This window comes from Octopus bimaculoides, chromosome 2 (assembly GCF_046866305.1).
Source record: "Octopus bimaculoides isolate indiv1 chromosome 2, ASM4686630v1, whole genome shotgun sequence".
In the NCBI taxonomy this organism is placed as follows: Eukaryota; Metazoa; Mollusca; class Cephalopoda; order Octopoda; family Octopodidae; genus Octopus; species Octopus bimaculoides.
The window spans coordinates 92,754,627-92,781,705 of record NC_142929.1 but is presented as its reverse complement, the minus strand read 5'-3'; the positions used below and the strand labels follow the sequence as shown (position 1 = coordinate 92,781,705).

Genomic DNA, 27,079 nt, shown 5'->3' with positions numbered 1-27,079 from the left:
TAATTAATCTTGCATAAGAGAAGTGATATCGTTGACAAAATTACTTTTAAAAACATATTTTATTTATTTATAGTTATCCTCAATTACTAATGGAAATGTTGCTGTATTAGAAAATATTTCAAAGTTAATATATTAAACACTTGAAAAACACTTTTCAGTTTATCTATTAGAGGAGTTGCATTAAAGAATGTAAGCTAACAAAACAATTGTCAACTGTGCAGTGCTCCCACTACTTAGTGAGTAAAACATTGAGCTATAACTCTCCATGATACAACTAAAGAGAGAGCCTTTTGTAAGGCCAAGCTACTCAGTGCTAGTGACAAGATACAAACTATCATTCTTTCTACTTATGTGCTGAACATCTTTATTGACAGTAATAACTATAGTTTTAACTATAACATGTAAATCATTACAAAAACTTAGAAATGTCATGGGATTTGCCAAAATACTGCTTTGTGTCAAAATTTGAAATAATTAATTCAAGGCCACTTTCCAAGCTGGTATGGATTGGCTAGGTCATCATGATCTCAGTTTTTATTCATTTGGACTTATTAGATCCAAATGAAATTAATTTTGATGTGATTAAGAATCAATAAAAATAATTTTAAGAACAGGATTACAAATAAAGAATGTTGCTTACTTTTGATCTGTACTGAAAACCTTCAATTCTCTTCATATTGAAGTTGAATGGTTTAAAATGGCTTCCACTATCTCCTAAAAGAAAGTAGAGAACACTTTAGAATATTTTATTATATAAAAATGAAAAGAAAAAAAACAATTGAAATTGTCAATAGATATCAACAAAGAAAAACTAAGAACTTTGGACTCATCTGAATGATGAAGTAATGTACTAGACTAGCAACATCAAGGTCTAATACTACAATGGCCAAAGTGTTGTAATCTTCATCAACATTGTTCTACATTTATTTAGTTACAATTAAGAACTACATTACCTTTGTGTTCAGTGGCTGGTGTTAAAAAATACATTCCAGCCCCCAAAATATCTACCTACATTAAGAATTCATCTGAAAATCTTAAAATTTGCTGTGAAAAACATTGTAAAAATGCAAAGAGAATAATACCTGATTCTTGTATTATAACTTGCTTGACTTCGTCAAAGATCTCCTTCTCTTTACTATTTACAAATGATAAAGCTGTACCTTTCTGTTTAGCACGAGCAGTTCTGGGAATATATTTCACAACACAAAATATTAGCATGAATGAAACAAACATGAATACAATACTAAAAAGAGTTATGATACTTAATTTGCAATAATGTAAATGACAAACATATTTAACTTTTTACCAGCTCAATTACTAGACTCATTATACTGGAGCACAGCTTTTAAAAGGCTATAGTCAATCACATCAACTCCAGTACTTTTGAGATGAAGACACGCAAATCAATTGGTTTACACATGCAGACAATCTTGTCATCCTATTACAATTTAAAGGCTGCCAGCTGGCAGAAACGTTAGCACACCAGGCGAAATGCTTAGCGGTATTTTATCTGTCTTTATGTTCTGAGTTCAAATTCCGCCGAGGTTGACCTTGTCTTTCATCCTTTCAGGGTCGATAAATTAAGTACCAGTTGTGTACTGGAGGCGATCTAATTGACTGGCCTCCTCCCCAAAAATTTCGGGCCTTGTGCCTAGAGTAGAAAAGACCCTATTACAATTGAAAGCAATGATGAAAAGTTGCATTTCTCTAAGTAGCAGCTTCATTTTTTTTTTTTGTCCTAGTCTTTCATTATTTGCTTCAGTTCTACTATTGTAGGTGCTCTCTCTCTCTCTCTCTCTCTCATCAGCTGACATATTCTATTGTCTAGTAGTTACCCACACTGACACTCACAACTCAAATGCACCACCAGTTTCATAAACCATAATTGTGCTGTATCCAGAGGAAATATGCCAAGCCAAAAAAACAAAACAAAAACAAAAGATAGGTATCTATATCATTCATATTCTCCTGCTAACAGAGTTGTTAGTCATTTGATGCTCAATAGATATTTGTATATTGTTGGGTGATCTCTAGCTATTTATATTCTGTTGATACATATATGAACAAAATAACCTTATAGCTTAAAAATTCATGTTAATATTCAAATTTTCAAAATCCATCTGCATCAAAAGATAGTATAGTAAAATGGATACAACTAAAAACATATCTTATGAATAAAATTACCTGATTATGTTGAAGTCTCAAGGAGGGTGCTTAAAGTAAGCACAAAGCTTGGGAACGTTTATAGAAGAGTAAAATGGTAGGTGTAATGTTGTGATGTTCATACCTTAAAAGGATGTCAATGATGCTTGTGAAATAGCACAACTTGATTATGGAATCCGCTTACTTTCTTTTTACAGTGTTTTCAACTACAGCATAGGTTCTCAAAGTGGGCACTCCCGGTTCAGGTGGGTGGTAGAGAAAAAGGAGGCATTGGGAGAAAGGCAGTGGATTGGGGGACGCTTATGAATTTATAATATTATTATAGTATTGCATATAAATTATACAATATTATATTAAATATCAAATGATTCATAGTTTATATAAATTAGTAAAATATAGAATTTTTATTTATACATAAAAATAGGGGTGGGGATGCTGAGGGTATTATGTGGCCATGGTGGGGGGGGGGCGATGGCCCAAAAAGTTTGAGAACCTCTGAACTACAATCACAAGTACCATCAATTCTAATGGAACCTAAGTAGAGATACATGTGAACTTTTATCAAGACAAAAATTTGACTAACCTTCCAATGCGATGAATATAAGCGTTCACAGATTCTGGGAAGTCAAAGTTGACAACATTTGAGACATTGTAGAAATCAACACCTCGTGAAACACCACAGCCATCATTTCCCCTGTAATACATGCATGGGAAATATTAAAAAAAAAAAAACAAATAAGCAAAACACTTGCTTTCTTCTTTACAAAATCCCACATAAGTTATTAAGCCACTTAATCTTTATTCACAGTAAATACATCCCTCTAGTTAAGCCACTCAGTCATCATTCATCATCATTAACACACATTTTTGCATGCTTGCATGAGAGCCAGAGAAAATTTGTTGAGGCAGGTTTCCTATTGTTGGATGCCATTGCTGCCACCAGTCCTCACATGTTTCCAAGCAAGGTAACATTTTCCCATAACTGGACACATTTTGATGGTTACAGCATGGCAAGAATGCATGGAAGGAAAGAGCTTTACACAGACTGGAAATCAACAACTTCATTCATTTACAACTACTATGTAAAGTCTAGATGAGGACACATACAAACACACACACATGTATGATGGGCTTCTTTCAGCTTCCATCTATCAAATCCACTCAAAAGGCTTTGGATGGCCTGGAGCTAAAGTAGAAGATGCTTGCCCAAGATGTCATACAATGGGATTGAACCCAAGACCACATGTTTGGGAATCAAGCTTCTCAACCATACAACCACCTGCACCAGTCATATATACATATACTTCTTTAGTAATTGTAAAGTCTTATGGCAATGCTTAGTCTATGCTTCCCTAGTGAGTTATCAGATCAAAACATGTTCACAGTTGTCATTCGTTTTCATATCCATTCTTCCAAGCTAATATGATGGGTTAGACAAATTATTGAGATGTTTTACAGCTAAAGAACAGGCTCATTTCACACCCACTTCTGTATTTAATTAAAATTTCAAGGTTGTCTCCATGCTTTTTTTGCCTTCTTTAAAACCATAATTAGTCATTTATACAATGATACATTATCACCACTAAAAACTTAATTTTAAATAAGATTTCTTGATTTACTGTATCACTATGTATTCGAAAAGCATTGAGAAAATTAAAAATGTTAGTGCAAGAAATAGTGCTAATAGCAATAATAATGACGATGGCATTTCACTTTAGCACAAAAACGTACTTATGCAGGGATGAATGAAAAGTCAATTCCAGTCAGATTTGAAATTGGAATGCAGAAAAAGCTCCCTTAAAATGTTTTATGTGAGATTATGACACGGTGCAGTTGTATAACCTATCTGATTGCCGAACTTTGGCCAAAAGACTGAGTGTTTATATAGTGATACAGAGGAGGATACAATGAAGTAGTTTCCTGTTGCCATGCCTTCTTAACTTGGGTAGTTGGATCACTTGAAAGGGTATTGTGAGTTTACAAGGAGGCAGCAAATATCAAAGGGACACTGTGGGAAATGCTGTGTGATTAGAGGGATTGTTATTTTTCTAAGAAGTAAAATATTAAAACCAGAGTCAATACTTATTTTCAAAAAAATCTTTGCAGAGATTAAGATATGACTAGGACCATGTGTTATCAGTGAGCAGAAACATGACCGAAAATGTGTCAAAGTCCAGTATAATTTCCTTACATAAGTCATTGCATTTTAAAGTAATTTTCACATCAATTTAACACAAACAATACTAGTTTACACAAATATCTAAAGAGAACCACACGCTGGTTAGGATAATAAAACAATTTTTTTTTTTAAAGTTCCACTTACAAGCACAGTTGCTATTTAGCTCCAAGTCAACAGATCAATCCAGAATGATCAAAGGGATTGCAGCCATGACATCACTTATTTTTTTTTGAGAGAGTGGTGGCTATCTAGAACTACATTAGCAAATGTGAGTCCTTCCTGTTTTAAGATGGGTTGAAAGATTTGGTCGCTTTTATTAGCAGGTTGAGTGACCATAGAAGCTCCATTACTGACTTGTCAAAAATGAATGGCATTGTGGCAGAAAGGGCATCAAGATACAGAACAAGTCTAAATAAATTTTACTAACTGAAGCACAGAGAAAAAAAAAAACCCAAAAAAATTGCAACATTACTTTTTTGTTTTCTTTTTAGTGTCTTCAGCATCATCTTCAAAAATCTGTTCATCAGTAGCTATTATGTTATCATATACTGCTCTGTTGAATTCATCTACTATGTTACATCTGAAAGACAAGAACAGTTTTACAGTTACACAACATAGAATTCATAGAACTGGTGATGGCTCTAGTGTATTCTTTCTAACAGTAAGGAGGTAGTTGAGGATTGGAATAAAATCAATGCAAACTTGGTTCTGTAAACCTGATCTATATCTAACACAAACTCGCAACAAGATATTGGCTACCTGCATACCACATGGAGATCATCATCACCATTTAAAGCAGTGGTTCTCAACGAGGATCTATATAAGAATGTTGGGGGTCCACACAAAAACATAGTAAATTGGGGATCCACAATAGTATTTTAAAGGCCCCTAAAAATATTTTGCTTTAGGTGTATGTATTGGTATGTATTGCAAGAAACAGCCAGGTTTCTTTCTCTAACATTTTACATGGTTCAATCCACACAAGTTAATGTGTGAAAAACAAAATAGGAATTTTTAAAGAAGTTTCTATTAAAACTAGTTTTTAAGCACAGAATACCTATGGGGGTCCACCAAAATAAAATAGTTATCAAAGGGGTCCATAGATGAAAATGGTTGAGTACACCTGATTTAAAGTCTATGTTCCATGCTGGTATGAGTTTGAAAGAATTCAATGGGTCCATGCCAGTATCATGCTCCAATGTCTGATTTGGCAGGGTTCTTAAGGCTTGATGCCATTCTAATGCCAACTACTTTATAGCATGTACTGAATGTTATTTTTTTTGTGCCACTGGCTCAAACTGCCATGTAGCTTGCAAGACTACAAAACCCAAGGAGGTGGTGAGATAGCTTTATGGTAGAAGACAAGGGTTAAGGAATGAGAGAAGTGGGTAAAAATGTTCAATAGTATCTCCAAAGAGGTAAATAGTGGTGTTGAGGTATTCAGGTGGGGATATTCATGATAAAAACCAGGAGATAAGGTGAGACAAGAAAAGACAAAAGTAGAAGATAACTAAAGCCAAAATAAAGAAAGAAGCAAAAATTAATCATCTCTTGAGTAACTATATATACATGTGAAGAGGTTGCATCCCCATTTCACATACATCTTAGCCCAGCACTCAACTTGCATATAAATCACAAGCTGCATTTATTATTTCTGCATATATAAGTCTGGATGATATTTTATCAAGATGTTCAAAACTAAACATCATATTTTACCCTATAATATATCTAATAAAATGACATACAAGGGCCAGCTGAAAAGTTCATAAGCTGATTAAGATACTCTCATGCATGGAATGTGACCAAATGAGGCTTATTTTTCAACATAGTCCCCCTTGCAGTCCATCCACTTCCTATGTTCTATGACACAAACTTTGTTTTAAAGCTATCTAAATTAATACCTTCCACCGAAGTTTGTTGATTTGTCCAAATACCAGGCAGACTAAAGAAGTTAAGTTGGCTAAAATAATAATAATTGGAAAATGAACTTACCGAGAACTTAATGGCATCTCATTATTAAGTATACAAGATTTTATTCCAAATTGCTGCAGGAACATTTTCAATCTGTATTATGAAAAAATAATTACAAGGATCATTAAAAAACATCTCTTTATAAGTACAAAGTGTATTTTTGTAGTGAAGAACATAACTAAGTGAATAAACCCCAGTACAGTATTGACACTTATCATAAGCTAAAGAAAAAATTCCTATGACAGTCACTTAACTTGTTACAAATAATAACCAAATCTCTCTCAAATCTAGGATAGAAATGTCCACATTATTTACACAGTGTTTTATAGATCTAAACATATTTATGTGTAAATAATGCAAACATCTGTATTCCAGTATACAGGAGATTAATATTTACTAAATTTTACTGAAACAGCTTGGATAATTAGTTTTGAGAGTATAAGACAGTATACGGTGACTGAAAAAAAAATGTGCTTTATGTTATTGATTGATACTCTTTCAAACCTTTATATATTCATCTAAGCAAATTAGTCCTTAGATAATACAAAGACTAATTAAAGAAAATATCATTAATTCAATGGGTCCATGCCAGTATCAGTATTATTGGAGAAAAGGGAGGATAAAGTCATAACTCATTGGTTATTCCTCAGCCTGGAGATTTGGCCTTAATACTTGTTAAGGAGTGAACTTTGCTACAGGTACCCAAGGACTAGATGGGGGGTATTAGACTGAACAACAGATTCAGCATACCACTCAGGAACAAATAATGTCTCTCCAAGAAAACCCCATACTGTTTTCACTCATCCACTTTTCCTTACAAGCTTTACATTGTGCAGAGGCTATGGTAGACGACACTAGCCTAAGGTACGAGTAGGAACCTAGAACCACATAACTATGAACCAAACTCCATAATCACACAGTCATGTTTAGTTTCTATAGGCACCAATATCTATTATTCTACAATTGGGTTGAAGAAACAATTTCTCACTATTGATTATCAACCTTTCATATCAAGATGTGACAGTCATTAATAAATAAGTGTAAAGTAAGCTATTTAATATATCTCATTCTGTCTACTTGATGCTTTCTCATGTGTAGTTTCATTTTTAGCAAGGATAAACATCCACATATTATTCACGCCCATTTGCATGAATTTATATTGCAGCAAAATTTCCCATCAAAATTATAGCTATACAGTGGTAACCATTATCTACATAATGAAGAAATGCATTACATATGATGCTTCCTTTAAGCTAAAGGTGATTCTACTCAGTTGAAAGCAGCAACATCTGTGAAGCTTCAAGAGGGTTTGCAGTTATTAAAAGTAGCATCAGATATTAAAGGAATTACCAGTGATGCTCAAGGGAACACTAGTTGTCTATCCGGATCTAGAAAGAGCCTCATTTGACAAGAGTTGAAATTTTAAGAAATTATAGCTATATTGTTACAGATCTCTATATGCAGCTACAAACCAAAAGATAAAAGATATGAGATGTTCAATGTTTGATGTTAAAAGTTGAGAAAAAAATCAATGACTACTCTTATGTTCGAGAACCAAGATTTCACATAAATTCCCCAGTGATTTGGATCTCCGTCACATCTATATTTTTGATTTGAGAGGGGGATAAAGAAATTATAACTTAATCAAAAGACAAAAATTGCCATGTTTTCTGAGATGCCACAAAAAATAATTTTAGATAATAAAGACATCAGTTTATGTAAGGGCAAAAGGAAACAAAAGGCCACATTTTACGACTGTATTCCATACTGGCATACTATCAGTTACAACAAGGGTTGCAGTTGATTGGATCAATGGAACAGCCTGCTTGTGAAATAAACATGCATGTGGCTGAGCACTCCACAAACACCCTTAACATAGTTCTTGAAGAGATTCAGCATGACACAAAGTGTGACAAGGCTGGCCCTTTGAAATACAGGTACTGCTCATTTTTTCTAGCTGAGTGGATTGAAGCAACGTGAAATAGTGTCTTGCTCAAGGACACAACATGGTTCTGGGAACTGAACTCACAACCTTACGATCATGAGCCAAATACCTAAACCACTAAACCACATGCCTTCACACGACTGTATAGTGCTGTACAGTACTAATGGAATCAAATTACAATCACTGATTATATTTAAACACATAAATATATATATGCAAAGTTAATATTGTTCAATACCCCATGCAAACTTTTGAATATACTGAATTATTCCACCTAAAGTAGCAGGAAAAAATATATGCATAAATATAAAAAAAATACAAGAACATCCATAAATAAATTTTACCTGTAGGACTCATCAATTGTGTTGACAAATATTAAGGATCTTCCACGAATTAACTTCAGTTGGAACAGAGCACACATCAAAGCATATTTGTCATCATCTTCCACCCTGTCATAAAGATACAAACATTTTAAAATGTAAGCAATGTTAGTAAAACATTAACTGGCAGCAAGATATAGAAAATGAAAGTGTGAACATATATGTGTACACTGTCACAAGGCCACCTCCCTCAATACTACACCTCACCAGTCAAGGGGACTTTGTCTTATAAGTTACTTGGTGACCCTGCCAGTGCTGGTGTCACAAAATAAAGCACTATACTCTGTAAAGTGGTTGGCACTAGGAAGGGCATCCAGCTGTAGAAATCATGCCAAAACAAACAATAGAGCTTGGCACAGCCCTTTGGCTTTCCAACTCTTGTCAAACTATCCATCCCATGCCAACAGGGAAAATGGATGTTAAATTATGATGATGATGATTATATATATATATATATATATATAATGTACAGGCATGGCTGTGTGGTTAAGAAGCATGCTTTACTACCTTGTAGTTCAGTATAACTGTGTGGCAGATGAGGAGCCTTCTACAATAGCCCCAAGTCAACCAGCCTGGTGAATGGATTTGATAGATGGAAACAAAACAAAGCCCATACTATATACATATATATATAAATCCAAAAAACAAGAATGCAACAGACGACAATGAAACATTCAGACAGATAGACAGTACAAAGACGGACAGGAAAAAACAAGGAGGGGTCATTCGCAGCCTTCTCCCATCAGTCAAGTTTCCAGATCATCCTTACAGTTTCGGCCGGTTACACTTGAGACTGTTCAAATCTGGCAGGCCCCAAAAATCTAAGCTAAGAGCATTCAATTTTTTAGGAGAAAGCAAGGAAATGTGTATGACAACAAAGATAAAAAGACAGAGAAAATGTTACACAATTACAAATACAAACAAGAAAATAACAACAGGTGTCTGTTGACCAATAAAGACGAATCAAGTTGAGCTAGCATGTGTAGAGTAAAAGCCTTGAGGAGGAACATAGGAGATGAACATAAGAGATGAAAGTCATGAGACAGGAATATAAGAGATGCTTTGTGGCTGGCAGTTGAGCCAAGAAAGAAAGATCATGCTTGGCCAAACACCAGTCACACACACACGCGCGCGCGTGTACACATATATTTATATGTATGTATGTATACATGCATATACACACACACACATACTTTTTACTTTTGAAAAAATAAATTTAAAAAAACAAGAAAAGCTAGAATACTCACATAATGTGATATTGCATTAAGTGTTCTGGTATCTGAGGTTCTTCAAGTTTCAAAACCACCTAAATGATTAGCAAAAAGTAAGAAAATGTTCTAACAATATTGACAATAAGTGCAAATATGTGTGCCTGTAGTTTGGTACTTTTTACAATAACATCAGTGATTCTTATGCTATGTCTGAAGAAAGGAAATGTTACTCTTCAAAGTATGTCAGTAAACTTTGAGTAGAATGAAGGAAAGATTGAAATTGTTGCAATATGATGGGTAATGTAGGGCAAGAATGCATGGAAGTAAAGAGCTTTACAGAAAGCAGAGGTCCTTAGAATGATGTTCTACATATAACACTTAAGGAAAGCATGAGAGGGAGAGACAGACAGACAGAAAAATGCCATGCAGGAAATTTGGTGTGACAGGTTTGAATGGAAGTAGGGAAGAGTTAGGGTTAGTCAGCAAAACTTGAAAAACAAAGCCTGTTATGTTAATGGTATAAGGTGGTTCTAGAATGAAAAAATAATGCAGTCTAAGATATCAAGGATTCAAAGCAATACATCATTCTAGATAAAGGAACAATATTCCATGGTAAAATAAATTTGTTTTTGGGTAAATGTCCAGAAATAGCCAGGGTTGAAAATTTCTTTGCATTAATGGCTAAAATAGAAAATTGGAATTGTTAAAATATGTAGATTTCAAGAAAGGTCACTGGAGATGGTGAAAAAGTTTGTATGCTTATAGTAGGAAACATTACTATATTTGATAGGTTAGATGTACTTTTTTTCCTAACAAAATGTCTCAAAAATTTATCCCAGGTCCTATTATACAAATTTGAGCCTTCTGTTTTAGTACACTAAAAACGCTTGTTCTTGACTATGCACTGTTGAAATTGGGGTGCATCTAATATGTGTATGCACCTTTTATGCCATCACATACAGTAAACATGGCTATTGTTGTAGAATCAGGAACAAGGATTATAAATGAAGAAACTCTATAAATTGAACATTGTCAAAAATAAAAGTTTTCAGCATCATTATTTTAATACAGTTCTATATTTAAGAGATGAGGAATTATGTACATTATTTACATTTTAATCAGAGAATACTTTTCACTGAAACTCATATCCTTGCAAGTCATTTTAAGTTCTGGAAATTATGTCAGACTACTGCTTAACTGAGGACTTTCACTGAAACCAATATCCTTGCAAGTTATTTTAAGTTTTGGAAAGTATGTCAGACTGCTGCTTAGTTGAGGAGGTCTCATAAAATAGAAAGATATACAGAGTTATTACCATAATCAAACTCAGTCTGCACTATATCTGCCTAATCAATTAGAGTTCTCTCCCTTGTTCTTGATAACTGCTATTAATTCTCTTTACTTTTCCTTAAAGAATGTAATTTCAATAGGCTTAAAATTGTTTTTATTACATTATATTTTGTATATGTTAGCCCACAATTAATTATAAAGCTCCATCACCTTTGAAAGTGTTATAACAGAAGGTATATATGTTTAGCAGGCATGAAGTGATTACACTAATACTATGTAGACATTCACTAAATATTAAAAATGAATCACATTTCACAAATCAATAAACTGTAAATCCACAAGGCAACTGTTCATCAGATATAGTAGCACCTCTAATGGCTACCTGTAAAGCATGAAAAAAATCAAGGGGAAAGGAAATTACAGGTATCATGTGCAAACATACCTATATCATTTCTTTGTTCTATGTCTACTTTTCCATACTGTTTGCTTTCCAACTCCAAGGTTTTGGCTTCAGTCTTTCTGTGTGGCACCTTGGACAAATGTCTTCAACTACAGTCCCAGGCTGACCAAAAACCTTGTCAGTGGGTTTGGTAGACAAAAACCAAAAGAAACCCATTTTGTACCTATGTGTGTGTGTTTGTGTCTCTTGCTCTGACATTATGTGATAGTTGTAAATGTGTGTCACTGTCACACCAGCAATGCATTTTTAATCTTCTGTGAAAACATTTTTGTTATAGGAAATATTACCTTACTTGGAAACAGGTGGGGGTTGGCAAACAGGAAGGGTATTTGGATGTACAAAATTTGCCTCAGCAAGCATAGTAAAGTGGATGATGATGATGAGTTATGGGCTGAGTAAAGAGCTACAGAGGCAGTATTTTATGGTCAAATGGCACTCCTGTATTCAACCCATACCTGTTTTTCAAGTAAGGTACTTTTTATTCCACTGGTCATCACACATGTAGAGTTATTTGATGTATTGTTTACAGAAAATCTAATAAACACAACATCACTCAGGAGGTGCTCAAGTGGTGACATGCAAGGACACTAGGAACATAAACATTTGTGATCAAAAACACATTGTAGCATATTAAGTAATTTTAATATTTACAGTGAACAAGGCAACTCCCACCTATGCTGTATCATGGTGAAAGCCCTTTCCTAGGTGCATCCTACAGAGTGCTTAGTGAACAAGTAGAAGAAAAGATTGAGAGGTCCTTTTATATCTGACTCACTGAGAACTTCACAACCTCTATAATGTTGGTACTATGAGAGAATGCACCTGGTGGTACATACTGTAAAGTGGTTGGCAAACAAACAGAGAAGTGTTGGATTGAGAGGACCATCTAGTCTTGTCTTGCTAACTTCAAGTTTCATCTGATGATTTATTCAATCAGACTCATTGAATTTAAAAGTGATGAAGTAGGATCAAAACATATGATGTAAAAAATAGTTCAATCTATTCTAGCACAAAAAAATGAAGGTGAAAATGATGTGATATTACAGACACAAACTATATCAATACAGGCAAAATTTGATGGAGTTAAAGTAAGCTTAAATGCAATAAAATAATAAAAGAAATCAACTGATGCTTACAGCATTATGCAATATCATCTTTTTCAAAGTGTTGATGTCAGTATTCAGTGTTGCAGTGACCCAAAGAGATTGGTAAATTTTGGGGAAATGCCTGAAATAGGTATATATTGTTATATAAGAAATAAAGTAATTTTTGTTCCAAGACCAAAAAAAAAGTCAAAAATAAATTTTAAAATAAGAATACAAGACAAAACTCTATATTATGTCATGGTAATAATTTTCTCGGCAGTGATCACCAAATCTCAATAATACTAAAACTCTAGATGTTTGTTTGTTCCCGAAATATCTCAGAAATAGTATTTTTTTTTTTTTACATATATATTTTCATACTTACTTTATGCAGTGCAGTATGAATTTTTGTGAATGATTAAACACAATTTTTGTTTGTGATTTCTTGACAAAAAATCATGGATTCCGTGATGTCAACACACATATATACAGAATACACTCACATATAATGAATGTCATGGCGTGTGAATCAACACAAACACAAGTACACTATCCCTGACATTTACACACATAGTCTTTATGCTCTCTCTCTCTCTCTATCACCCTCTAAGAAAAAAGAATGTTGACTTTTTGACATACACAATATTCTAATCATTTAGAAATATTTTTAAGTGAATGTGATTGTAAAAATGTAAGTTGTTTGTACAGTCTTTAAACAGATGATATTTTAGTGTTTGTTTTAATTATTTTCAAGCAAATACCATTACAAAAATTTTTTGGGCATATTTAAAAAATATTTTAAAGTGAAAATGACTTTAAAAATCTGGTAAATATTTCATAAAAGACCCATTCATGCATTTAACGTATCTCAGCTCCAAAGATTTGGCTGCTATTTCTAGCATACCCTGCTACCACGTAACAGCTATTTACAATGTCATAAAAAGTGTTCTCCTTTAAATAACCAAGAGGTAAAGTTGTCTCTATTCTTTATTACAGAAAACATTATCAATATCTTTTCAGATAATGTATTCATATTCATAATTTTCTTCAGACATTAAATTGATTACTATTGTTTGGATAATTCCAATTAAATAAATCCAAAAGTTACGTTAAATATAAATACATGCATAAGTAGCATGAATTCCCATTCTACAAACTGGCAAACAATTCTGTGAATATTTTACCAGGCAACGCTGGGGAGTAAGTCTAGTAACTTTCAAAGCTTCTATTTGAGGGATTCAGTAATTTTTCAGGTACTGTTTAATGTCTTCAATGAGAAGAGGTTCTTTTGTTGTTGTTGTAGTTTATTAGTTACATATCTAATAATTCTTTCTCATAAGACCTGAAATTTAGTGGGAAGGGCTAGTCAATTGCACTGACTCCAGTGCTCAGCTTGTACTCCTGGTTTCCAACAGTAAAAGTAGCATTTCTTTAAATAACTTTATACTGGAATTTAATATAGCAAGTGAAACATCAACTCTCTCAACCAACAAATATAGCAATGCTCTGTTCTTTGGGGCAGCCAGAAAATGAGAGATGTAGTCCTCTGACATATCTGGGAAGACAGGAACTCCAAATGAGAACCTACCAGACCAATGCCAGCATGGAAAGTGAAAGCAAAAATGATGATTATTTCAATCAATCCCAAAGGCAAAAATCAGCTGAATTTAAATTTGAAACTAAGGCCAACAACAACTATGGTGGCTTGTGTAGGCAAGTGGCTGTGTGGAAGTAGCTTGCTTACCAACCACATGGTTCCAGGTTCATTCCCACTGCGTGGCACCTTGGGCAAGTGTCTTCTACTATAGCCTCAGGCCAACCAAAGCTTTATGAGTGGATTTGGTAGACGGAAACTGAAAGAAGCCCATCGTATATATGTATATATATATGTATGTGTGTGTGTGTATATGTTTGTGTGTCTGTGTTTGTCCCCCCAACATCGCTTGACAACCGATGGTGGTGTGTTTAAATCCCCCGTAACTTAGCGGTTCGGCAAAACAGACCAATAGAATAAGTACTAGGCTTCCAAAGAATAAGTCCTGGAGTCGATTTGCTCGACTAAAGGCAGTGCTCCAGCATGGCCACAGTTTAAATGACTGAAACAAGTAAGTAAAGAGAGAGTATATTTGAGTGTCTTGAGAAGGAAAGCTTGAGATTTTGGCTAGTGGCCTTCATTCTCCAAAGAAAGGACACAACTGAAATGTTAGATTTTTTTTTTATTATCACAAAAAGTCACTGAATATGTTTGTTTCTGAATTTTCAATTATTTACTTTAAACCAATACTGTAGCCCTTAGTCAACATTATTATACTGACCTTAGTTTAGTTTAGTTGTCAATTAAAAACACTGATAGTAGTAATTACCCTAAGTGTGTTAATTTAGTAATTAGAACGTGAGACTTGAGTTTCTTGTATAAACCCTAGACAATGCTATATCATTCTATTTATTTCAATAGTGATTGCCATTCTACTTTGATTATTATATTCCACTTCTTTCAATGTTTAGCAGTTTTGAAAATTTTCAATCCTTGTATTTCTTGCACAGATGAAAAAAGAGATTTACAGCAACGTACATTAACTTTGAGTTTGAAACATAAAAATCAAAAATAGTTCACACACACAAACATTCACACTCTCACTCACTAAATCAAATGGTAAAAATAATTACTTGAGTAAAGCTTTCATATCATTGATGTAACCAAATGCTAGAAGTAGGTCTGCTTCATCAATAACCAGAAATTCCATGCTGTCCTTTAGAAATAAGTTATTTACACCAATATGAGCAAGAATTCTTGATGGTGTGCCAACAACAATATCAGGTTTTTCCATTAAAATAGGCCTGGAATAAAAAGAGGAATATATATATATATATATATCATCATCATCATCATCATCATCATCGTTTAACGTCCGCTTTCCATGCTAGCATGGGTTGAACGATTTGACTGAGGACTGGTGAAACCGGATGGCAACACCAGGCTCCAGTCTGATTTGGCAGAGTTTCTACAGCTGGATGCCCTTCCTAACGCCAACCACTCAGAGAGTGTAGTGGGTGCTTTTACGTGTCACCCGCACGAAAACGGCCACGCTCGAAATGGTGTCTTTTATGTGCCACCCGCACAAGCCAGTCCAGGGGCACTGGCAACGATCTCGCTCGAAAATCCTACAGGAGCCAGTCAGGCGGTACTGGCAACGGCCACGCTCAAAATGGTGCATCTCATGTGCCACCCGCACAAGAACCAGTCCAGGGGCACTGGCAACGATCTTACTTGGCTTGCCGGGTCTTCTCACGCACAGCCCATTTCCAAAGGTCTCGGTCCGTAGTCATCGCCTCGGTGAGGCCCAATGTACGAAGGTCTTGCCTCACCACCTCAGCCCAGGTCTTCCTGGGCCTACCTCTTCCACGGGTTCCCTCAACTGTTAGGGTGTGGCACTTTTTCACGCAGCTATCCTCCTCCATTCTCACCACATGTCCATACCAGCGCAATCGTCTCTCTTGCACGCCACAACTGATGCTTCTAATGTTCAGCTTTTCTCTCAAGATACTTACACTCTGACGGGTATTCACATTGACATTACACATCCAACGGAGCATACTGGCTTCATTCCTTGCGAGCTTACGTATGTCCTCAGCAGTTACAGCCCATGTTTCACTGCCATGTAGCATGGTTGTTCGTACGCATGCGTCATACAGTCTGCCTTTTACTCTGAGTGAGAGTCCCTTTGTCGCCAGCAGGGGTAAGAGCTCTCTAAACTTTGCCCAGGCTATTCTTATTCTAGCAGCTACACTTTCAGCGCACCCACCCCCACTACTAACTTGGTCGCCCAGATAGCGGAAGCTATCGACTACCTCTAGTTTTTCACCCTGGAATGAGATAGAAACTACCTCTAGTTTTTCACCCTGGAATGAGATAGAAACTACCTAATTAATGAAAAAAAATGAATTTCTATCTTAAATTACAAAGTATTTTGCCTTCTATGTGACAGTGAGTATCGCCTTATGGATCAACTACAGAAGGAAGAGCTAAATAGGTGATGCTCAAATAGGGACTGCACAAATATGCCAATCTGGCTTGGGATCAACTGTGCCCAGCCTAATTCTCTTCAATCAAATTATTATAGAAGGGAATCAGAAACATTGTGACATGGCTCTTCTTAAGAAGGTCGGGAAAATGAGAGCAGTTTATCACCATGAATGAAAACTGATTTGTGGACAAGCCAAACAGGGGAGCCTTTTTGTAGCCCCTCAATCTGCTAAAATTTCCCTCAAAACTGAAACTAATGTTAGAAAAGATATAAAAGTGAAAAGCCTGCACTTGTGGATAAACTATAACAGTTGACGTACAGATGTAGTTTACCATGAATAAATTTTTCTCCATCTCTCAATTTACTACATTGTTGTGCATTATAACAATATTATTTCTGACAGTGATATGAATCCGGTTATTTTTTCATTCCTTTTCTTTCCAAATGTTATTAATGTTCTAACTGAAGAATGAAAAAAAATATAAACTTTGCACATAGAAACCTTTTGGCCAACCAAAACACTATCTATTGTTCATGCTACTCTTAGAAAACCAGAAATGTTTACATGTTAGAATTAAACAATCTCAGCACAATGTTAATACTTATGTAGACAATAGGACAGCAAAACACATACACAAAATAACTTTCTTTTATTGATTCCACTCACATAGCATTGGTCAGCCAGAGGTGACATAGGGAAATGATGATATCTTAGAAAAAAAGATAACAATGGATAAGATTACCTTGTTTTTGTTTTTTGCTTCTAGTTCATGTGAGGTAGACACAATGCTAAATATTAGGACAGTGAGAAAAGATCAAAATGGTAATGAAGAATACTGCTGCCACCACTTCAAGCACCACCAAGTTTTACATCCTTTTGCCCTCAATTCAATACTTTCCTCTTCTGACATAAGGTCTAATCTTCTCAGATTTGCCATAACTACTCCTCAGTTCATCCTTACACTGCTTCTACAGAAGATGTCTTTTTAATGCTAGCACTCGAAACTAATTTTTACTTTAAGAATTATCATGTTCCTTGTTAGAACTTGATGAAAAATTCTCCCTTTTAAGCATGTCTTTTTATTATCATGGCAAGCTGACAGAATCGTTAGCATGCCAGACAAAATGCTTAGTTGCATTTCTTCTGACTGTACATTCTGAGTTCTAATTCTACTGAAGTTGACTTTGCTTTTATTCTTTCAGGTTGATAAATTAAGTAGTAGTCAAACACTGGGATCTATGTAATTGACTAGCCCCCTCAAAATTTCAGCCTTGTACCTATTGTAGAAAGGATCATCATTATTATTATTATTATCATTATCCCTCCATGTTGCTAGAATAAATATTTGTAATATCCTGGGGCCAATTTAATCTACTACACTTCTCCATTATAAATTTTGTGGCTGTATGCAAATGTAAAAGAAAACCCATGATCATGATAATGATGAATAACATTAATTGGTGGGATGAAACTGAATATCAAAGAAAAGTGAATAATTAAAAATGCAAAAAATTAAATACATTTATTTATAAAAAAAAAAAAAGAAGAAAAAAACTTACTTTTGAACAGGAAGTGGTTCTTTAGGACTGATATCAACACACTGGATTTCTGTCGCACAACAATCACTGAGTTCCTGTGAAGAGTATCAGAAAAAAATGGTAAGGTATTGTTGAAAGGGAGAAACAATTATATCTTGGCATTCTACTCAATACATACACACACACACACATACATATATACATATCCATCGTCACCATCATCATTGTCGTCTAAAGTCCATTTTCCATGCTAGCATATGTTGGACAGTTTGACGGGCACTGGCCTTCCAGAGAGTTGTCTGTTTTGGCATGGTTTCTACAGTTTGCTGCCCTTCCTAATGCAAACTACTTTACAGAGTGTGCTGGGTGCTTTTTATGCGGTACCAGCAAAGATGATTTTATGTAACACTGGCACAAGTGTGTTTAAACATGGCACTAGCATGAGTGCAGTTTATGTGGCTCCAGCACAAGTGCATTTAATGTGTCACTGGACCTTACTTTACATCTGTTACTGTTTTTGTTTACTTCTCTCTAACCAGTCCAGACAGAGCAAATTTAATGATCAAAGACACTCCAGGAATGACCATCACCTATGTGTATATCCAATATATACTTCCATTTTTTTTTTTTTTGTGAAAGAGATTTTGCCTCTTAACAGCTAAGCAAGTGACCACAAAGATGATAATGATGATTATGGTAGCTGGTCAGGTGTAATATGAGGGATATTTAGCTACTATTTCTAGCTGACTGAGCAGCCAATGAGACAGAATCTCATTAGCCTGCAAGAGATTTAAAAGAAAAAAATTTGATGAAATTAGATGACTGCAGTTTTAGATAGGAAGTATAAGAAACCACCAAAATGTGGGCAGCATGGTAGTGAAGATATAAATAGTATGAGAGAAAAAAATGAAGGAAAAAGTAAAAGATAAAAAAAGGTTAAGTATCACTCACCTTTATAACTTTACAGGCTTGTGCACAGAGCTGTTTAGATGGTGTTACAACTATGGCTCTCACTGACTGCTCAAGGGCTGACTAAAGAATAAAAAAATAAATATCTAACAATTTTTTTTAGACAAGCTAACAGTAATTCTATTTGTATTTGTATCTAGCATTCACTAGATGTATTTATTGCAAGAAACAGTTAAATTTCTTTTTTAAACATTTTACATAGTTCAACCTGCACAAGTTAATGTATGGAAGACAAAATAGGAACTTTGAAAGAAGTGTCTTTAAAACTAGTTTTTAAATATGGAATGACTACAGGGGCTCACCATAATAGAATAGTAATCAAAGGGATACATAAATGAAAGAAGACTGAGAGCCACTGATCTAAACACTATAATTAAAACCCAAGTACTTCAAGTGCAGGCATGGCTGTGTGATCATGAAGTTTTCTTCTCAACTACATAGTTTCAAGTTCAGTCCCACTCTGAAGTACCTTTATGCTTTCTACTATAACCCTGGGTTGACCAATACCTTGAAAGTACATTTTTTTGGATGTAAACTGAAAAAGCCTATTGTGTGTGTATGTGAGTGTGCATGTTGAGAACTGCACTTCTCCAAAATGGGTGATTGACTTGCTGTCTTCAAACAGTGGGCCTCAAAGGCAGTGACAAGTGACCAAGACCTTTGGTGATATGCTGTGCTTAAGAAGACTAGTCAAGCCAAGTGGAACCATAGTTATGGCTGATGCCAGTGTCACAGAACAGGCAACCATGCTGGTGGCACGTAAAAGGCATTCATTAGACTCTTGGAATGGTTGGTAAATATATTTACCTAACACAAGCTAGTATTGAAAATCAGACATTAAAATGAACAAACAAGATGGGTAATGGTAAATTGTATTAGGCAATCAACCAAAAGGTTATTGGTTCAAATCCTGTCACTGGTATTACATAGTTTTTATGCCCAAGATTTAATATTCATTAATGACAGTTCTCTCCATTTCAGTGAAAATTGGTACAACAGAGCATGAACAACTTGCTGTTTTAACCCTTTGATACTAATCTGTCAGAGACTGCCCCTAGTTCTAAAATGCAAACTTTACATTTTAAAATTACCTAAATTAAAACCATCAAAATTTCATATTCATTTATATTCCAAACATCAGCTTAATAATGACAGTTATTTCACTAAATTCTTCATTACTTTCAAAAGTACTTGGATCAAAAAACAGAAACATAGAAACAAAAGGATACAACTGGTTTGAAAACGAAAAAAACTTACTTGTTTTGACAATAAAATCTTCTGAATGATAGGGATTGCAAAAGCAGCAGTTTTTCCAGATCCAGTTTTAGCCTGGATTAAAATATCTTTTCCTTCTAAAGCTAGTGGGATAGCTTTTTCCTGGATTAGGGTTGGATTTGACCAGCCAAGGTTTGCAATGGACTAAAAATATAAAGTCAAAGAAATTATTATGTAAGAATTTAGAATGTTGTTTGTGAGAAGTGCTGGAAATGAGTGATACACTTGCTTTAACTGGCAGAGATGTGGAAGTATTACAATGACAAATTATAATTTGAGGAATATAATTGGGCCTCACAGAGGGTATGACAAGGGATTGAGACTTCTGGTGGTTTGCTGTGCTTGAGAAGAGACATCAAGCTAAATAAAATCATGATCTGAAAAACTCTCATTCTGTAGTCTGATGGATAGTGAAAGAACAAGGTATGAGGGTTCTATTCTCTTAGCATAAAAAAGTTCCAAATATGGAAAGACTGTTTATTGGGCAAAAGCTGAAAGACCAACATGGCAATAAAGTGCTACAGTATGGAGAGAGAGAGCAAGAGCTCAAAATATCAGTACCTTATGCGGAAAGGCTTTGATACACAGGAAAAGAATAACTATGTTCAACCAGGAAGCTCAAGCTGATGGATGATAGAACCTCATGTAGCTTTTCAACCAGGTAGAGATAATAACCAAATCTCCCTCAAATCATACCTTCAAAAGGACACATTGACAATATAGTTCTACATATACTAAAAGACAAAATGATCACAGCTATAACACATTTGTTTAAGCTGTGGTCAAACAAGACCATACAAGAACTTGTTACTTCCACTAGCTATGAAGTATTTCTCTGTGGTGTACAAAAGGCAGACTGTATATAAAAAAAAAAAGGTAAAAATAAATGCGAAGTTGTACAGTACCAAAATGTGGGCCCTAAATGCTGGAAATCTGCAAGGGCTAGAGAAAATGACTGGTTGCACCTCGTTGCTAGAGAAAATGACGAAGCGTTGTACCTCCATTGTTAAACTTGTACAAAAACTAGAGAAAACATGAAGTGACAGAGTTTGGAAGGAATTAGCTGTGTAAAAGAAACGCAGCTACAATGGGATTAAAGAGTTGGTGACAAAGTGTCTTAGGCTGACAGTGGATTGTAACTGAGGAAAAGATAACATCGGGATAATTATAAGACTAGACATGATGTTGTTAGTATACATGCAGATCACAAATCAATGAAGCATATATGTTGTTGCTCAAGAAATAGCAGCCAAAATCTTTCATATCACACTCCTATCATTTTAAAAGGTAAGAGGCATAGGATAACACAATGTTGTATAGGTACAATACACCTGAATAAAATGGGATACTCAAGATTTGAATACCTGTGATCCAAGAAACTTAAATAATATTCAAATCCATGCAACTAGAGAAAAATAAACAGTTTAACTATGATGATGATGATGACTGAATTAAAAGATCGAATCTTTCATTAGAAACAAGAACAAATTAAATTTTTCCAACTGATATTTAACGACAATATCATGCTTGTCCTGATATGCACATAGTGAAGCAAATATTTTACGATTCATTAAACAAACATTTATAATTACACACAGTCAAGATCGCTTTTTCTTTTTACGACAAATTGTATTTTGGCTATACTGTCCAAAATATCCTTCCATTGTTTAAAGACGATTGAATACAATCTGAGAGATTTAGTTATTTAATGCCTTAGTTATAACCACGTGTCATCAACAAATGAGAAAATATTACTAAAGTTTAACACTGACACTAAATAAAAAGTAAAGTAGATAATTTACATTTTTTATAATTATATCTACAAACAGACAAAGCTTAATAGATTTCTACCTGAAGAACTCTATCGTCCAGTCCCATCGCATGAAAAGGTACTTCACATTCTTCGTCGTCCATTATGTGACTTCTACATGAAATGAGAAAAGCGGTGAACTGCCACTTCTAAAAATAATTCCAATTATTATTTACAATATATTACTTTATACGAGCATTGCCGATAATTTTAATTTATAAATTAAATTTAATACTAAAGCTTTCATGGCATGAATTAAAATAAGTAGAAAGAAAATACAAAAGTACGTTATTGTAATAATACTCTTTATTATCAAGTAACAGTTGGTACTCAACGCAGCCGGTGACTACAGAAACTCTTAAAGACATTTCGTCCGTAATCATGTCCTCCGATGTTCCCAAAAAGATAGAGAAAATGGATGTTCCGGAATTTGCTTATTTACCACCTCCAAAAGAAATAGTTTTTGGTAGATATGAAGAAGGTTTAAGAGAAAAACTTATCAGAAAAACAAAAGAAAACCCGGCTGTTCCTTTCGGTAAGGTTACATAACAACGATATTTTTTCATTAAACCCGATTTAGGCTTTATTAAATTCTTCGTTATTCATATTTTACTCAGTATAAGAATTGTAGTCTGATATAGTATTGTTGACTATCAAGCACTTTTGATAAACCTAGTCTTTTAGTTAATATATTTAAATTTCAGGTTTCTCTTCTAGGTAAGAGTAAAAATTTTACTTATTTTTTAACCCTCATAACTTTTTGGAAAAAAGAATTCAGTGCAATTCCAGTAAAAATTAGTGTTTTTAACTTACAATATTCATAAGGACCGCTACTACTTTGAACTTCTTTATTGATTAGTAAACTTTAACTCTCTCACTCCGAAAAATGGTAATAATATTAATAACTCATCTCGGATATGTATTCATCTTTAATGTTTGTTTCTATTTCCTACAGAATTTGATATCATCAATATTTAAAGGTTTAAAGGCGGTGAGCTACTAGAATCGTTAGCACGTTGCACAAGATTCTTAGCGGCATTTCGTTCTGAGTTCAAGTTCCACCAAGGTCGACTTTACTTTTCATCTTTTCGGGGTCGATAGAATAAGTACCACTTGAGCACTGGGGTCGATATAACTGATTTACTCTCTCGAGAAATTGTTGGGCTTGTGCCTAAAATTAGAAATCAATATTTAAAGGCTTGAACTGAAGATTTTTACTTATGGTACGAAACTTCAATGCTCGTAATCACTTTACAGCAGTCCTACATTTTAATAACATTGAACCAACACTTGTGTTGAATTTCAGCTTGCAAAAGTATGTATGACCGTCCGCCCGCCCGTCTGTCTATCTATCTATCTATCCCTTTTTTTTTTCTCTCCTCTCCCCAAAAAGAAAAGTTCTACTTTGTATTTGTCCCCTCTGTGTTCAGCCCCCAACCATCCAGTCAGTAGTTCATATATCAGAAAAAGAAGCACACTCTAAAACATTAAAGTCTGACAAGTCGCATATAAAGCTCTTACCATTATAGGTACGAAACCAATGGTTGCTTTCTGACCAGCCATATCAAGCAACCTTCTAAAAATGTGTGTGTGTAGGGTTCTTAAGATGATTTGGAGGTTTACACTGCACTGAGGTTTAAGGTGTTCTGGACAAAACAGGAAACTGCATCTGATGGTGAGGTTACAGCTCAGGTGTTCAGGAATTTTGAGGTGTATGGAATTTACCATGTGTCACCACCACTCCGAGATTCACTCTGGCTCAGGGTGGTAATACCAGCCACGGGCCCTTGTTACGTGAGAGAGGGAATAGTCCTGGGGTTTAAGTTACTGGTCTCGGAGGAAGGTTAGTCCCTAGATATGTCACATAGGCCTACCGGTATCTCTGGTGTCAAGGGGACCAGCTCCGCTTTCTAAGGTTTAAATAAAGCCCAGTGTATCGAAGGTAATGTCAAGAGAATAGGAGACTAGCACAGTAAAAATACAAATAAACTGGCAGAAGACAACTGGAAACCATTATCGTATTTTTTCTTGAGGAAAATGTCATGAAAATTTTCTGACTTTGGCATGGTGGCCTATGATTGCCAATGCTTGTAGGTATGGAACATAGAGAGAGAGAGGGATAGAGTATTTTCAAGAGTTATTTATTTATCAAGTAACGAAGGTACTTAGTCTTGTTGTTTGGGTGTTTGGTTCATGATCGTAAGGTCGATTTCCAGCAGCGCGGTGTGTCCTTGAGCAAGACACCTTATTTCACATTGCTCCGGTCCATTCAGCTGATAAAAATGAGTAGTACCTGTAATTCCGGTACTACATTCTGTGTCACTCTGAATCTCCCTGAGAGCTATGTTAAGTGTATGCGTGTCTGTAGAGTGCTCAGTCACTTGCATGTTAATTTCACAAGTAGCATGTTTTGTTGATTGGATCAACTGGAACCAGTGTCAAACTGATAAAGCACTTATACTGGTATTGAAAAAAAAATTGTTTATCACACTTAACCATTTTATTTCTATTATTTGATGAAAAGATCAATAAAAATATTCATTCATATATTTTTTCCATACTAGGATGGATTGTTATTGAGAATTGAAGCAGGATTTCATGGTCAGATGCTCTTCTTGTCATCATGTTTTAACTGTTCTTCATGTTTGAGATTCTGTTATTCCATGGATTATCAAAAATGAGAGTGATTGAACACAAGGTCAAGAAAAATAGTCTAGTAATTTTGAATTATTCTTGCGGTGACTCATCTTAGATATAGAAATATGTATAATAATAATAATCCTTTCTACTATAAGCACATTCCTGAAATCTAGTCGACTATATTGACCCCAGTAATCGACTGGTACTTAATTTATTGACCCTGAAAGGACGAAAATCAAAATCAACCTTGATGGAATTTGAACTCGGAACATAAAGATGGACAAAGTACTGCTAAGCATTTTGCCTGGCTTGTTAACAATTCTGCCTTCTAACATAAATGATTTTTAACAGATAATAATAATCCTTTCTACTAAAAGCACAAGGCCTGAAATTTTAGGGAAGAGGTAAGTTGATTACATCAACTCCAGTACTTAACTGGTACTTAATTTAGTGACCCCAAAAAGATGAAAGGTAAAGTCGACCTTGGTGGAATTTGAACTCAGAACATAAAAATGGATGAAATGTCGTTAAGTATCTAGCCCAGCTTGCTAACAATTCTACCAGCTTGCCACCTTAATAATAATAATAATAATAATAATAATAATAATGATGATGATGCTTTCTAATTAATGTATCAATACCAACAGATGACAAAGTTTCTCTAAAAGGAATGGAGAAACTTTCAAAATACAAAGACTTGGAAATAGAGGTAACTCGAGTGTGGAATCTAAAAACAGAAACAATTCCTATCATAATTGGAGCATTAGGAATGATAAAAAAAATATTCAGACAAATACATAACAAAAACACCAGGACTTACAAATATATATATATATATATATATATATATATAACATACAGAAAATTGCACTACTGGGCACTGCACACATCCTACACAAAACACTTTCAATACAGTAACCATAAGAGCATCACAGCAAACCACAGCACATACCCAAGGCACAGAGCTGTACTCAGTGGTGAAGTGAAAGCACACAATAAAAATAAAACTACTGAATAATAATAATAATAATAATAATAACTATAATAGAATTCTTATGTTGGTGTTTTTTTTGTTTTATTTTTTGCAGGACTTGCTCTGACAACATTTGCTCTGTCTTATGGTATATGGCAAATGAGGACTGGTAACCAAAGGAGATCTCAGATGATGATGAGACTACGAATTATGGGACAAGGATTTACTGTTGTTGCTATACTGGCTGGTGTGTTGTACAGTGCACGTACACATAAAAAGTAGTCAGCTTGAGTATTTTCAAAAGAAATAGTCCTAGGTATTGGTTTCTTATTTTGCAACATTTTTATATTTATATAAATACTTGTTTTAGGATTCATAGTGTTTTGTTAACCTAAACAGTATAAAAAAAAGGACCTGAACTTCTATCGTTAAAAATACTATAATTCTAATTTACAAATTAACATGGTTTATGACTTTTTTTTTGAGAAAGTTAATAAAAATTTTAAAGTGCAGATGTTTGAAAATACAGGACTTTAATTGAGATGTATTATTTCTAGATATTTAAGAACCAGAAAGAAGCTGAAACTTCAGTAGTAAATGCCATGGAGTGTAGTGGAGATCTTGTGATTTGAGTTTCTCAGATGTTATCATTTCTTGACTGAAGTCACCTTGTGTTATTGATGGTGCCAATACTCTTAAAAAAGGCAGAAATGTAACATTCCTTTCCATTTTCTCAATTAAAAAAAATGTAATATTAAAAGAAATGTTTGAAAAATTATCTGATTTCAGTTCTATATTTAAGAGATGAAGAATTATGTACAATATTTACATTTGACGGATATTTGTCCTTATCTTGTTTGTTGTTAACACAATGTTTCAGCCTTCATCAGGTGTCTTGGGGAAATTTCGAACCTGGGTTCTCATTCCTAAGGTATTTTTTCGATGTTATTATTATTATTATTCAGAGGTCACTGCCTGGAATTGAACTCGGAATCTTGGGGTTAATAGCCTGTGCTTTTAACCACTATGCCATATGCCCATGGGCAATTATGGAGTGAATTTTAGGGCTTATAAATCTAATATTTTCCTATCCTTCCTTAATATCAGTTCCCATATGCTACTCATATCTGCACTCAGTCTGCTTAGGAGGTTGTTGTGTCCTAG

General features: G+C 34.6%; 2 protein-coding genes across 4 annotated transcripts in view; one reads left to right on the top strand and one right to left on the bottom strand.

Annotated features, from left to right (window-relative positions):
• LOC106870628 (putative ATP-dependent RNA helicase DDX56) overlaps nt 1-22,711 on the bottom strand; it is a 32,444-nt gene extending 9,733 nt beyond the window's left edge. The window contains exons 1-14 of one of the 3 annotated variants that reach the window (XM_089347156.1): nt 22,606-22,711; nt 22,344-22,416; nt 20,475-20,636; nt 19,200-19,280; nt 18,270-18,343; nt 15,352-15,522; nt 12,736-12,826; nt 9,886-9,944; nt 8,603-8,707; nt 6,335-6,406; nt 4,815-4,922; nt 2,747-2,857; nt 1,083-1,183; nt 641-714 (exon numbers count right to left, since the gene is read on the bottom strand). In XM_089347156.1, coding sequence (XP_089203282.1) covers nt 641-714; nt 1,083-1,183; nt 2,747-2,857; nt 4,815-4,922; nt 6,335-6,406; nt 8,603-8,707; nt 9,886-9,944; nt 12,736-12,826; nt 15,352-15,522; nt 18,270-18,343; nt 19,200-19,280; nt 20,475-20,636; nt 22,344-22,416; nt 22,606-22,685 — 1,362 coding nt within the window. In that variant the 5' untranslated portion in view covers nt 22,686-22,711. Of the gene's footprint in view, nt 1-640; nt 715-1,082; nt 1,184-2,746; nt 2,858-4,814; nt 4,923-6,334; nt 6,407-8,602; nt 8,708-9,885; nt 9,945-12,735; nt 12,827-15,351; nt 15,523-18,269; nt 18,344-19,199; nt 19,281-20,474; nt 20,637-21,397; nt 21,521-22,343; nt 22,423-22,605 lie in introns of those variants that run through there. The other 2 variants (XM_014916763.3, XM_089347157.1) reach the window with 2 other exon arrangements.
• Nucleotides 22,684-26,693, top strand: LOC106870630 (HIG1 domain family member 2A, mitochondrial). Its single transcript, XM_014916768.3, has 2 exons — nt 22,684-22,837; nt 26,031-26,693. The coding sequence occupies exons 1-2, from the start codon at nt 22,684-22,686 to the stop codon at nt 26,195-26,197; spliced, it is 321 nt and encodes a 106-aa protein (XP_014772254.1). The 3' UTR covers nt 26,198-26,693.
• The last annotated feature ends 386 nt before the right edge of the window (nt 26,694-27,079 follow it).